The following is a 12587-nucleotide window of genomic DNA, read 5'->3' as shown; positions in this document are numbered from 1 at the left end:
TGTTGTGTGTACTGTTATGCCGTTCCGTCTCCCAAAGCCGAAAAACCCAGCGGCATAAGTCAGAATGCAGGTCAGGTTCCGAGATGCCCATCTCCAGAAGCAGCTTCCACATAGCCTGTTTGGCCAGCCTGTCGGAAAGTTTGTTGCCTGGGATTCTGATGTGACCTGTGGTCCAGACGAACACCACTGAACAACTGGACCGTTCCAGGGCATAGATGGACTCCTGGATGGTCGCTACCAAAGGATGACAAGGGTAGCACTGGTCGATCGCTTGTAGGCTGCTCAAGGAGTCAGTACACAGGAGAAATGACTTGCCTGAGCATGAGCGGATGTGCTCAAGAGCACAAAATGGCTGCCAGCTCTGCAGTGAAAACACTGCAGCCATTGGGCAAGGAATACTGTTCTATATGTCCTCCATGAACATAGGCAAAGCCAATGTGACCACCGGCCATTGAACCATCAGTGTAAACCACTTCATGGCCCTGGTACATGCAGAGAATCAAGAGGAAGGGGCAGCGGAGAGTTGCAGGTTTAACTGAGTCCTTAGGGCCATGTGAAAGGTCCAGGCAAAACTGCGGCCTAGGTGTACACCATGGAGGTGTATATGAATGGACCTCAAGTATAAGTGTAAAAGGAAGGACTCCAGTTCACACTGAAGGGATCGCATGCAAACCGCAATCATTAGCCCTGACCTGGGCCACCGATTTGTGAGACAGGCTGCCACGGGTGGGAAAAGGAGACAGTAATTCGGATGTGCAGGAGAACTACGAACATGTGCAACCTAACTGGCGAACAGTTGTGCACGCCTAACCGCCAATGGAGGGACTCCGGCCTCCATAAGGACACTGATTACTGGACTTGTTCTAAAAGAACCTGTCACTAGGCAAACGCCACAGTGGTGCACTGCGCTGCGTAAACGCAACGCTGAGAGCATTGCCAAGCTGTAAACCACACTCCCATAGTCAAGGCAGGATTGAACAAGGGCTCTGTAGAGCTGCAGCAGCATAGAGTGAAATATACCCCAGTTGGTGTTGCTGAGGCAGCGGAGGGCATTGAGGTGCTGCCAGCATTTCCACTTAAGCTGACAAAGGTGAGGTAGCCAAGTCAATCAGGCATCGAAAACCAGTCCTAAGAATCGATATGCCTCCACCACAGTGAGTGGATCGTCAGTAAGATAAAGTTCTGGTTCCGGATGAACGGTACGACGCCGACAGAAGTGAATGACACATAACTTAGTGGCTCAAAACTGGAAGCAGTGGGCTACAGCTTATGACTGCACCTTATGAACGGCTCCCTGTAGGCGGTGCTCAGCAACACCAGTACTGGAGGAGCAGTAAGAAATGCAGAAGTCACCCGCAAACAGAGAAGGTGAGACGGATGGCCCTACAGCTGCTGCTAGGCCGTTAATGGCCACTAAAAAAAGAGATACATTCAATACGGAGCCCTGCGGGACTCCATTCTCCTAGGTATGGATGGAACTATGGGAGGCACCAACTTGGACACGGAAAGTATGAAGCGACAGGAAATTCTGGATAAAAATCAGAAACGGGCCTCGGAGACCCCACTCATATAATGTGGCAAGGATATCACAATGAGATTTTCACTCTGCAGTGGAGTGTGTGCTGGTATGAAACAAGGATATGATGTCAGCAGGTCATGTCATATGCTTTTCGTAAATCAAAAAAGATGGCAACCAGGTGTTGGCATCTGGAAAAGGCTGTGCGGATGGCAGACTCAAGGGACACAAGATTATCAGTGGTAGAGTGACCATGGTGGAAGCTGCCCTAACACGGAGCGAGTAGGCCACATGACTCCAGGACCCAACCCAATCACAAACACACCGTACGTTCCAGCAGCTTACAAAGAATGTTGGCGAAGCTGATAGTCCGATAGCTATCCACATCAAGCAGGTTTTTACCGGATTTGGGCACCAGAATGATGGTGCTCTCCTGCCAATGCGATGGAAAGATGCCACCATACCAGATCCAGTTGAAGATGACAAGGAGATGTTTAATCATCTGACTGTGGATCCGATCTGGACCAGGAGCTGTGACGGGGCAAAGTGCCAGGGTACAGAGGAGCTCCCACTCTGTAAATGAGGCATTATAGGATTTACCATGGCATGTAGTGAACAAAATCAGTTTCCATTCCAGCCGCTGTTTTGAGAGTGCGAAAGGCTGGGGGGGGGGGGGGGGGGGGTAATTCTCCGACGCAGAGGCTCGAGCATAGTGCTCAGCAATTGTGTTTTATCGGTAGATAACACGCCATTTATGTTAACACCGGGAACACTTGTTGGGGTCTGCTACCTAAAAAAAACGTTTGATCTTTGCCCCGACTTGGGAAGGTGACATATGGCACCCAATGGTTGAGACGTATCTCTCCCAACACTCCTGCTTCCGTCGTTTGATAAAATGGCGAATGTGGGCACAGAGCTGTTTAAAGGCTATGAGGTGCTCCAGGGAATGGTGCTTCTTATGCCGCTGTAGAGCTCGCCCGTGCTTCTTAATTGCTTCAGTGACTTCCGGCGACCACCAAGGGACTGCCTTTTGCCAGGGGGAACCCTAAAGAGCGAGGGATCGCATTTTCTGCTGCAGAAACGATAGCTGTAGTCACCTGCTCAACCATCACATCGATGTTACCATTGGAGAAGATTCAACGGTGACAGCAGAGGTGAAAGTTTCCCAGTACGCCCTGTTTAAAGCCCATCTGGGCAGGCGTCTGTGGGCCTGATGCCAGGGCAGTGAGAGGAAGATGGGGAAGTGGTCACTACCACACAGGTCGTCATGTGCTCTTCAGTGGATAGATGGGAGAAGGCCAGGACTGCAAACCGAGAGATCAATGGCTGAATATGTGCCATGTGCCACACTGAAATGTTTGGGGGCATCTGTATTTAGCACACAGAGGATGAGGTTGAGCTGTGACAGTAAATTTTCGAAATCTCTGCCTCGGCCAGTAAGCACGGTACCACCCCACAAGGGGTTATGAGCATTAAAATCTCCCAAAAGTAGGAAAGGTTTAGGGAGTTGATCAATCAGTGCAGCCAATGTGTGCAGGGGTACTGCACCATCTGGAGGAAGATATACGTTGCAGACAGTTATTTCCTATGTTGTCCTTATCCTGGCAGCCATAGCTTCAAGAGGGGTTTCAAGAGGCACAGGTTCATTGCATACTGAGTTCAGGACACAGATGCTAATGCCACCTGACACTTGATTATTGTAACTACAGTTCCTGTAATATCCTTTATAGCCACAGAGGGCAGGGTTCTGCACTGCTAGGAACTAGGGTTCCTGGTGGGTAATGCAGAAAGGAGGTGTAAAACTTAACAGTTGCCATAGTTCAGCCAGGCGTTGGAAAAAACCGCCATAATTCCACTGGAGGATGACGTAATCGTGAGGTTGGGAAGGCATGGAACATTCAATGAGGCAGTTTACGCCCCAAGGTCACCTGCTGCCACCTATTTATTTCCTGAGCAGTCTGTAGCCAGGGTGTCTGAGGGTCTGGCGAGATCTACGTCCTCAGCGGACACCAGAATCTCTACCTCAGCATCAAAGCTTCTACGTAGTGATGGTGTGGGTGCCACCGCAAGTCCCTTGGTCTTGGGGGTTTTGGATTTCTCTCACTGCTCTTTGGGTTTCTCTGGCTGGGAGGGCTTGACTGATTCAGTCTGAGGATGATCATGAAGCCCTACGACCAGCTACTTTTGGGCACTTCAGCCACTGGCAGGAGTCATCTTTCCCACTAGCAGAAACCTGGGAAGGGAGTGACCCCTTCCTAGCGAAAGGTGCCGAAGAAGACTTCTCTGGCTGAGAAGTGGGGACTGACGTCCCCAATGGTTGGGGGGGAGGGGGGGGGGCAGTGCTCCCGAGGTAGGTGGTGTAGGAGCAACAGGGAGGGAAGTGCCCCCCACCATCAAGTGAGCAGGTGTAATCTTCTGGCTCAGAGAGCTGACCAGAATTTGTGGAATGGATGGGGCTACAACTGTTCTCATAGCGGCGGCGTAAGAGGAGGTCATAGCCACAGGATGTAGATGCTCAAATTTTCTCTTAGCCTCAGTGTAGGTCAGTCTGTCCAGGGTCTTGTATTCCATGATTTTCCTTTCACACTGTAAAATCCTGCAGTCTGGCGAGCAAGGGGAATAATGCTCTCCGCAGTTGACACAGATGAGAGATAGGGCACATGGAGTATTGGCATGTGATGGATGTCCACAATCTCAACATGTGACACTGGAAGTACAGTGGGAAGACATATGGCCGAACTTCCAGCACTTAAAGCACTGCATAGGGGGGAGCGATATATGGCTTTACATCAGAGCGGTAGACCATCACCTTGGCCTTCTCGGGCAATGTGTCACCCTCGAAGGCCAAGATGAACGCACAACTTGGTTATCCCTTGGACGCCGATGGACGTGCTGGACAAAATGAACACCTTGCTGCTCTAAATTGACGCGCAGTTCGTCATCAGACTGCGAAAGAAGGTCCCTGTGGAATATAATACCCTGGACCATATTTAGGCTCTTATGGGGTGTGATGGTAACGGAAACATCCCCCAGCTTGTGACAAGCGAGTGATGCCCGTGGCTGGGCACAGGATGCTGTTTTTATCAAGACTGACACTGACCGCATTTTGGACAGGCCCTCCACCTCCCCCAAACTTGTCCTCTAAATGGTCTAAAAAAATGTGGCTTCATCGAAACAAAGGAGTCCCCATCAGTTCTCGTACATACGAGGTACCTGGGTGAATAAGGTTTGCTGCCATCCTCAGCCTGGCATTCCTCCCATGGTGTGGCCAGGAGGGGAATGATTTGGAGTCGTATTTCCTTGCATTGTACTGAAACTTAGAATGCTTAGAGACTGCTGGTGTTTGATCACCAGCAAATGATGACGTGCCACCCACTCCGGCCAGGGGCCCTCCCCATGGGTGCCACCCAGCTGCAGCAAAGGCCACCTGGCAGGATGGTCATTGCCGGGAGTCCCGATGCCCCAGGGTGACAGACATCTACTCCTTGGCATACGTGGGGAGTTAATGGTGCAGGCTCAGCAGAGCGATCCCTGTGTTGTCAGGGGGCTACAACCAATAGGATACATGACGGACCCACCACAATAGACTCACTACAATGCTGGATATCAGGTGCAAACAAGTCCATGGACATCGTCGGCACAGAAAGCGACACTGCAAAGTGTGTGGTGGAAAACACACCCAGGAAGGTTTCCTCACCCAAGAGATGGAGAATGGGCGGGACTGCAATGCAACGACGAGAAAGTGGGCAACAGATCTCAAGGCACGATGGACACTATGCACCATGTAAGGTGCCCTTCCCCAATTGAACTGCTCTTTGGAAAAAATTTGAAGAATGGAGGCCAAACCCTACAGGTGAACATCACATAAAGGCTGAAATGTGAGAGACTCCTTTTAGTCACCTCTTATGACAGACAGGAATACCTCAGACCTATTCTTACCCCCAGTCCTGCAGGGGGGAAGTGCAGTTGTTAAGACACTGATTTCATATTTGAGAGGATTAAGTTTGCTCTGTCTGGCCATTTTGATTTCGTTTTTCCTAAATCATTTCAGGCAAATGCCGGAAAGGTTCCTTCAGCAAGACCATGGCTTACCACTTCTCGTATCCTCATAAACATACTAAAATATTCTGTGTGTATGTGTACTGAAGATCATTATTTTTGTTGTCTTGTGATGGCAAATTTTATATTAATGGGTAATGATCCCTGGATGGATGGATAGATGGATGAATAGGTAAATAAAATAAATGGTCATAGATTACTTGAAGGGGTCAGTGAGAGAAAAACAAGCACTGGCCTATCAGATCATGATGCACGTGTTGTAATACAGAAAGGATTCAAGGCAGAATCATATCCTAAAGTAGTGAACAAAAGGTTTAGAGATACGAGTCAATTTACAATGCACACATTTAAAGTCAATATCGAAGGGCCAACTCGGAAAGAATTCTACAGTTTGAAGAACAAATATATTACATTTCTTAAAACCTTTATCACATTCTTTTTTAGTTCTTTCCATATAAAAACAACTGCAGGTAGATATGCAGTACTGATTTTGTTGTGATCTTCAGACCGAAAACTTGGTAAGCCTATGTAGTCAAACACACACATTTCCTTCCAATACTAAATTGGTGATTCCTTGATGGCTCAGAATGTGTCCTATCAACTAATCCCTTCTTCCAGTCAAGTTGTGCCACAAATTTCTTTTCTCCCCAATTCTATTCAGTGCCTCCTCATTATTTATGCTATCTATCCATATAATTTTCAACATTATCCTTTAGTACCACATTTCAAAAGCTTCTATTTTATTCTTGTCAAAACTGGCAATGATCAATGTTTCACTTCCATACATGGCAATGCTCCAGACAAAACCCATCAGAAAATACTTCTTAACACTTAAATCAATATTCAATGTTAACAAATTTTTCTTCTTCAGAAAAGATTTTCTTGCGATTGCCAGGCCACCTTTTATACCCTCTCTACTTCGACCATCATCACTTATTTTACTGTCCAAATACCAAAACACACCGAGCGAGGTGGCACAGTGGCTAACACACTGGACTCGCATTCAGGACGACGACGGTTCAATCCCACGTCCAGCCATCCTGATTTAGGTTTTCCATGATTTCCCTAAATCGCTCCAGACAAATGTCGAGATGGTTCCTTTGAAAGGGCACGGCCAACTTCCTTCCCCGTCCTTCCCTAATCTGATGAGACCGATGACATTGCTGTCTGGTCTCTTCCCCCAAACAACCCAACCAATCAAAACACATCTACTACTCCAACCGTCTCATTTCCTAATCTCATTCTCCAGCATCGCCTGATTTAATAAAACTGCATTTGGTTATCCTTGTTTTACATTTGTTATTGTTCATCTTATATCCTCCTCTCAAGATGCTGTCCATTCTGTTAACCTGCTCTTTCAAGTCCTTTGCCTTCTCTGATAGAATTATGTCGTCATCGGCAAACCTCTACGCTTTTATTTCTTCTCCCACAACTTTAATTCCTTCTCCAAATTTCTTTTTTGTTTCCTTTATTGCTTGCTCAGTGTACGGATTGAACAACATCAGGGATAGGTTAAAACCTTGTCTCACTATCTTACCAACCACTGTTTCCCTTTCAGGTGCCTCAACAACTTTTACAGAAACCAAAAGGAACACTAATATAAAACTGGTCTGGATTACTAATGGCATTAAAATTTCATGTAGGAGGAAATAGGGACTGAATTATAATATGAAGGGCAGTCACCACAGCCCAGCAATAGAATCTCACTAGAGAAAATACCAACACATGCTGAGGAATGTCATCAAATGGGCTAAAACAATGCATTATACGAAGAGAATAAAAAGCTCTCGGAACAAAATTGAAGCTATATCGTCAACTGTGAATGAGGTATCAGGGCAGAATGTGGGTACTCGGCATTTTATACCCATCTTGTGTGAGAATGGAACTACTGATGATCCGTCAACAATGTGAAAAATATTTAATAATCAATCTTGTCCAACGTGTTAAATCAAAAATTTATTGGTACAGGTAAATATGCCAAACTCTTAGAAGCTCGTGCTCTGACAGAACTACATCACATGCAGTTACAGGAAACAAGCAAAGAAGTAATTGAATCCATTATTATTATGGGAAACAATAAAAGATGTAATTGAATCCATTATTACATCATTAAAGAGTGGGCCCCCATGGGTACGATGAAACTTCAAGTATGATTATGAAGATCCACTCACCACACATTACTTCTGTATTCATTCACCTGTGCAATGTGTCTTTCAGGCACAGTCAATTTTACGACAAGACTGAAATATTCTTCAGTGAAACCACTTTATAAACAGGATGAAAAAGGGAATGTGGACCACTGCCAGACAATTTTTTTGCTTCCTCTGCTTTGAAAAGTTTTTTGAAAGCAATGAATGAGAGAGTAATGTCATACCTCAGTGCACACAGTTTGCTGTCAGACTTGCAATTTGGCTTCAGGAAAAGGTATGTACAGAAAACATAGTTTATTCTTTTGCACAAGACACACTATCAGGCCTCAATGATAGGTTGAGAACAGTATTTTCTTTAACTAAAGCATTTCGTTGGTGAAGCATGCAATACTTCTGCATAAATTGGAACATTATACGATTAGGGGAAAGGCTCAACAATGGTTTACTTCATATCCAGAAAGTAAGAAGCAGAAAATTGTACACTAATATAACTGGGAAGAGGTTTGAATGTGACAGGATGCCATGAAGTGGGGATACCACAGAGTTTTGATGTGTGTCAATTGCTTTTCTTGATATATATCAATTATCTGCCATTAAATGTGACAGATGACAAAAAATTCTTCTTTGTCAATGACACCATTGTTTTTGTGAAATATATGCAATATAAATGATGCAGCTAACATGGTAGTCAATAACATCTGCAATGGCTTTCAGAGAACAGAATGCAATGCATACAGTTCCCAATACAAAACTACATCAAAAGTTAAATTTTATTGTCGCCAAGCTAGTCTGAGTGTCAGTCAAATTGATCATTTTGATGTGGAGGTCATCCGTCCCATCAAATTAGGGAAGGATGCAGAAGGAAGTCAGCCATGCCCTTTCAAAGGAACCATCCAGGCATTTGCCGGAAGCATCAAGGGAAATCACAGAAAACCTAAACCAGGGTGGCTGGGTGCAAATTTGAGCCGTCATCCTCCTAAATGTGAGTCCAGTGTTCTAACCACTGTGCCACCTTGCTCTGTTATAAATTTTTTAATCAGCATTCTGTAAACTCTGTACTGATTGGTTCAATGATCAATGGTCTCTTGCATGATCCCAAAGAGTGTGATACATAAATAAATGTCCTGTAGTTATTCATCTGCTGAGAATAAGCAGCAGATACCTTGAAGGGCAGCTAAGAAGGAACTTTGGTGGTATGATTACATTTCATCTATTCCTTTGCCTTCAGAACTATGGAGCTTTGCATCAAAAACTGTAAATTAGTTCACTGTGCTAATCTCTGTAACACTTACAGGGAATAATACAACCCTGCTTGAAGAAGAAAACGAAGCACCCAGAATGGGAGGAGAAAACAAAAGGAAACTCCAGGGGCGGAGAATATATGTGACATAACTTCAGTAATTACAAAATCCAGATAAATTTCAAAGAACTTGGCAGTATGAGCCTATTATCAGTATGATGATGTATGCCCTCCGACCTGTATGCACACACTGATTACTTTGGAAAGTGTATCATAAAGCCGTTGCATCTTCTCCTGAGGTAAACTGGGCTACAACTGTTTTAACTGGTCCTTAATATCCTGGATACTGGCACAGGGACATAGCTGATGTCCAGAGCATTATGGCGGTAGTGCACAATCAACTGTTAGAAAATATAGCCTCAAGCACATTTCTTTCAGTATCCCAGGAGGATGGCACTAAGTAACTCTTACCAAATGAAAGGAGCTGTTGTTTAACAACTTCACTTATGCAAAAACCAAAAGAAGTTGCAAGTACCAAGAGAGCAGATGGAAATAAGCACAAATTCAAAGAGGCACCCAACACCAAAGTTTGATGGAAATCATAATGGGAACATGATAGAATACAGTGAAACAAATGAAACTATTCTGAAATGCTTCTGACAAAAACACTTGTACGGCTAGACACCACATTTCAACATCCGAGATACCCACACACGGAAAGAGAAAAGTATGTCGTTGACTAACACTTGTCATCTATCTACTCTACAAGCTGAAGAGCACTGTCAATAAAGAACTATCATTATATCCATATTTTGCACTCTCCCACTCCAACGTGTTATGGAATGCTACTAAGGAGTAAATCTGTCCCTGAAAATTAGTGTTTACATGGTAAAAGAAAGACCATATGAATTATGTACAGACTCCAGAATGACATTTTCACTCTGCAGCGGAGTGTGTGCTGACATGAAGCTTCCTGGCAGACCAACTATGTGCCGGACCAAGACTCAAACTCGGGACCTTTCTTCCAGGAATGCTACTTCTGCAAGATTCGCAGGAGAGCTTCTGCGAAGTTTGGAAGATAGGAGATGAGGTACTGCCATGTAAAGACTATTTCAAACAACTAAATAGAATGACAGTAGCTAGCATTTATGTCGACAACTGCCTTGTCTTTTTGTTAGAAAACCTAAGTATGAATGACCTAAGGTCAAACCCATGACTGTAACACAAAAAGTGGGCATACAATTAAGATGGAATATTTTAGGTTGCCAATGACTCTTAACAGCTATATTACCTTGGCACTGTCCACTTCAAAAAATTACCCAAGTGTCTACAGAGTGCCAATAAATATATCTCAATCTAGAATAGTAAAATGGAAAAAACAAAGGATTTTACTCTGCTCAAGAGCATGTAACAAATTACCTACATTTCTGATGCGAATGAAATACAAATAAACAACCGATTTCATTATGTAATCACATATGCCATTTTGTGTAACTACTTTACTATCATCTTGCACTTATCATATCATCATGCTCTATAGAGCATTTATCTTGTAGTTGATCTTTTATGTAATTATTTTTTTTGGAGTCATTTACTTAATTATGCAGTGCATCTACCTTGTATTATCTTCTTGAACTTAGTGACAATTTTGAGAGTATTTGTTTTATAAATTATATATATTTTCGCAGATAATAATTATCTTTGAAGAGATCAACTGCACGTAAAGACTTTCGAAGGTGAATGAAGTATCTATATTTATAAGATAACAGGTGACAAAGTAACTAACAATTCTCATAAAATTGTAGCCTACAAACATTTTAAAATTTATTTATGTCTTTGTGTGGTTCAAGATATGAATCATACACACAGTTAGTAGATAAATAAATAAAATGAAATTCCAGAAGTAATGCCAGGTAAAGCATGGGACATGAGCTAAGGGGCAAAGAAATAAAGGCATTTCAAAATAAAATGTTAAAGCTGGAAGGAAAATATTAAAAAAAAGGAACTTCCAAATTCGTTTAAGGAATTTCTTCAGAAGACCATTCTCAAAACCTGGTACAAGCACAATGAAGTAACCATTCAACTTCTATAGCTCTGTTAACACCCTGTCAATAAACTATGATCATCTGCAGCAAAAAAACTATCAGATTTTAATGAGGAAATGAATATGCTGGCTTCAGAAATGGATATAGCTCAGAAGACTATCTGGAGATTGCGAAGAAAATTACAGAATAGAGCAACAAGCATGAATTATTACCTTTTATGAGAGGCATATAGTTTAAGAAAGCTTCCATTTAGCTTAAAAAACTGTACTAACACTGATTTGTCAGATGTTGGTATGCATACAAAATACCCGCCAATGCTCCATTAAACTTAATCACACGAGTGAAAACTTAAAAGTGGAGTCAGGCAACGAGATTTCATATCATGACAACTAATCTCAGTAGTCTAAGAGGAAGATTACAGGTCTTTAAACTCTGAAAACAAAGAGAGCATATGTATTTATTGATTATATCTGGGCAATCTCCGTTTTAAAAATGACACTGTACTATTTGCTGCTTCAATAGGATGTCATATGACTGATGTGATTTAAGGAAATAAACTGTACTTCAGTGTTTTATTTTCAGGTTATGACTGTTGGCAAGTTTCGAAAGGAAATAACAACAGTGGAAAAAGTTGTATCCAGAACTAAATGTGATAAAAATCTACAAAATATAACATTTTTCTATCATAATCCTGTGTTAGGTGATTCTGACAACACAGATTATGATTATTATGTGATACGCTCAAGTCATTAGCAGCAGTGGGTATATACACAGAAAATTTCAATACAGGTTCCCCAACAATTAATTCGAGATGAACACCTCTCCAGTAATAACTAGAATTTGTTGCGCTGTTTGATAGAATCTAAAACAACAGCATTTCTAGCAACTAAAAGTAAGAGACTGAGGAACATGAAGATGGTATAGTACTTCTATGACTGAGTCTGCCCAAGCAATTGGAAAAAATTATGTATATTCAGAAAATCTTTCCCCCACAAAGTAAATACAAAAATATTTGATCACTCGTACAGGTGACGTAACCCTTGTCTTAATTAATATTTTCTTATATAATGTTATTAGCGCAGAAAACCAAGTCATTTCAAACAACAGTAAATCACAAATAAAGTGCCAGCTGTTAATCAACAATGAATGTTTTTATAGTAAAGAGTGTTACCTCTTCATTAATGACCGTGGCATTGCTTAGAGACCTCAATGCCGAGGTGATTTTTCGTCCTAGATCTGCTAAAACCATTTTGTCTTTCTTGTTAAGTCAACACAAACCGAAATTTACACTATTACTCTACAACTACAAAACGACACACTCGTGCGACAGCAGATGATGCTGGCCGTGTTTTCCAAAGATGTAACATAACAGCAAAACAATCAGCGGGAAGATATCGTGAAATGCACTTCAACATCCTGACGTTTAAAAACGACAGAGATGACATACAAGTAATACATCGAATCTCCTGCGAGATATCGCCCCACTAGTTGATAACACAAATAACCCTGGATAGAGACAAATAGAGGTGCTGCGAGTACGAGAGTGTCTCACACCAGCGAAACGCATGGCTGCACTG

At 42.8% G+C, this 12587-nt stretch overlaps 1 protein-coding gene across 1 annotated transcript in view; it reads right to left on the bottom strand.

Moving 5' to 3' along the window:
- The window catches only part of LOC124721566 (signal recognition particle 54 kDa protein), a 53601-nt gene extending 41216 nt beyond the window's left edge, over nt 1-12385 (bottom strand). Inside the window, exon 1 of the mRNA XM_047246606.1 lies at nt 12182-12385. Coding sequence (XP_047102562.1) covers nt 12182-12259 — 78 coding nt within the window. The 5' untranslated portion in view covers nt 12260-12385. The remainder of the gene's footprint in view (nt 1-12181) is intronic.
- Nucleotides 12386-12587: the final 202 nt, after the last annotated feature.

The sequence above is a fragment of the Schistocerca piceifrons genome, chromosome X (genome assembly GCF_021461385.2).
Source record: "Schistocerca piceifrons isolate TAMUIC-IGC-003096 chromosome X, iqSchPice1.1, whole genome shotgun sequence".
NCBI lineage: Eukaryota > Metazoa > Arthropoda > Insecta > Orthoptera > Acrididae > Schistocerca > Schistocerca piceifrons.
The sequence above is the reverse complement of the archived record's forward strand: the minus strand, read 5'-3'. Positions and strand labels throughout refer to the sequence as shown.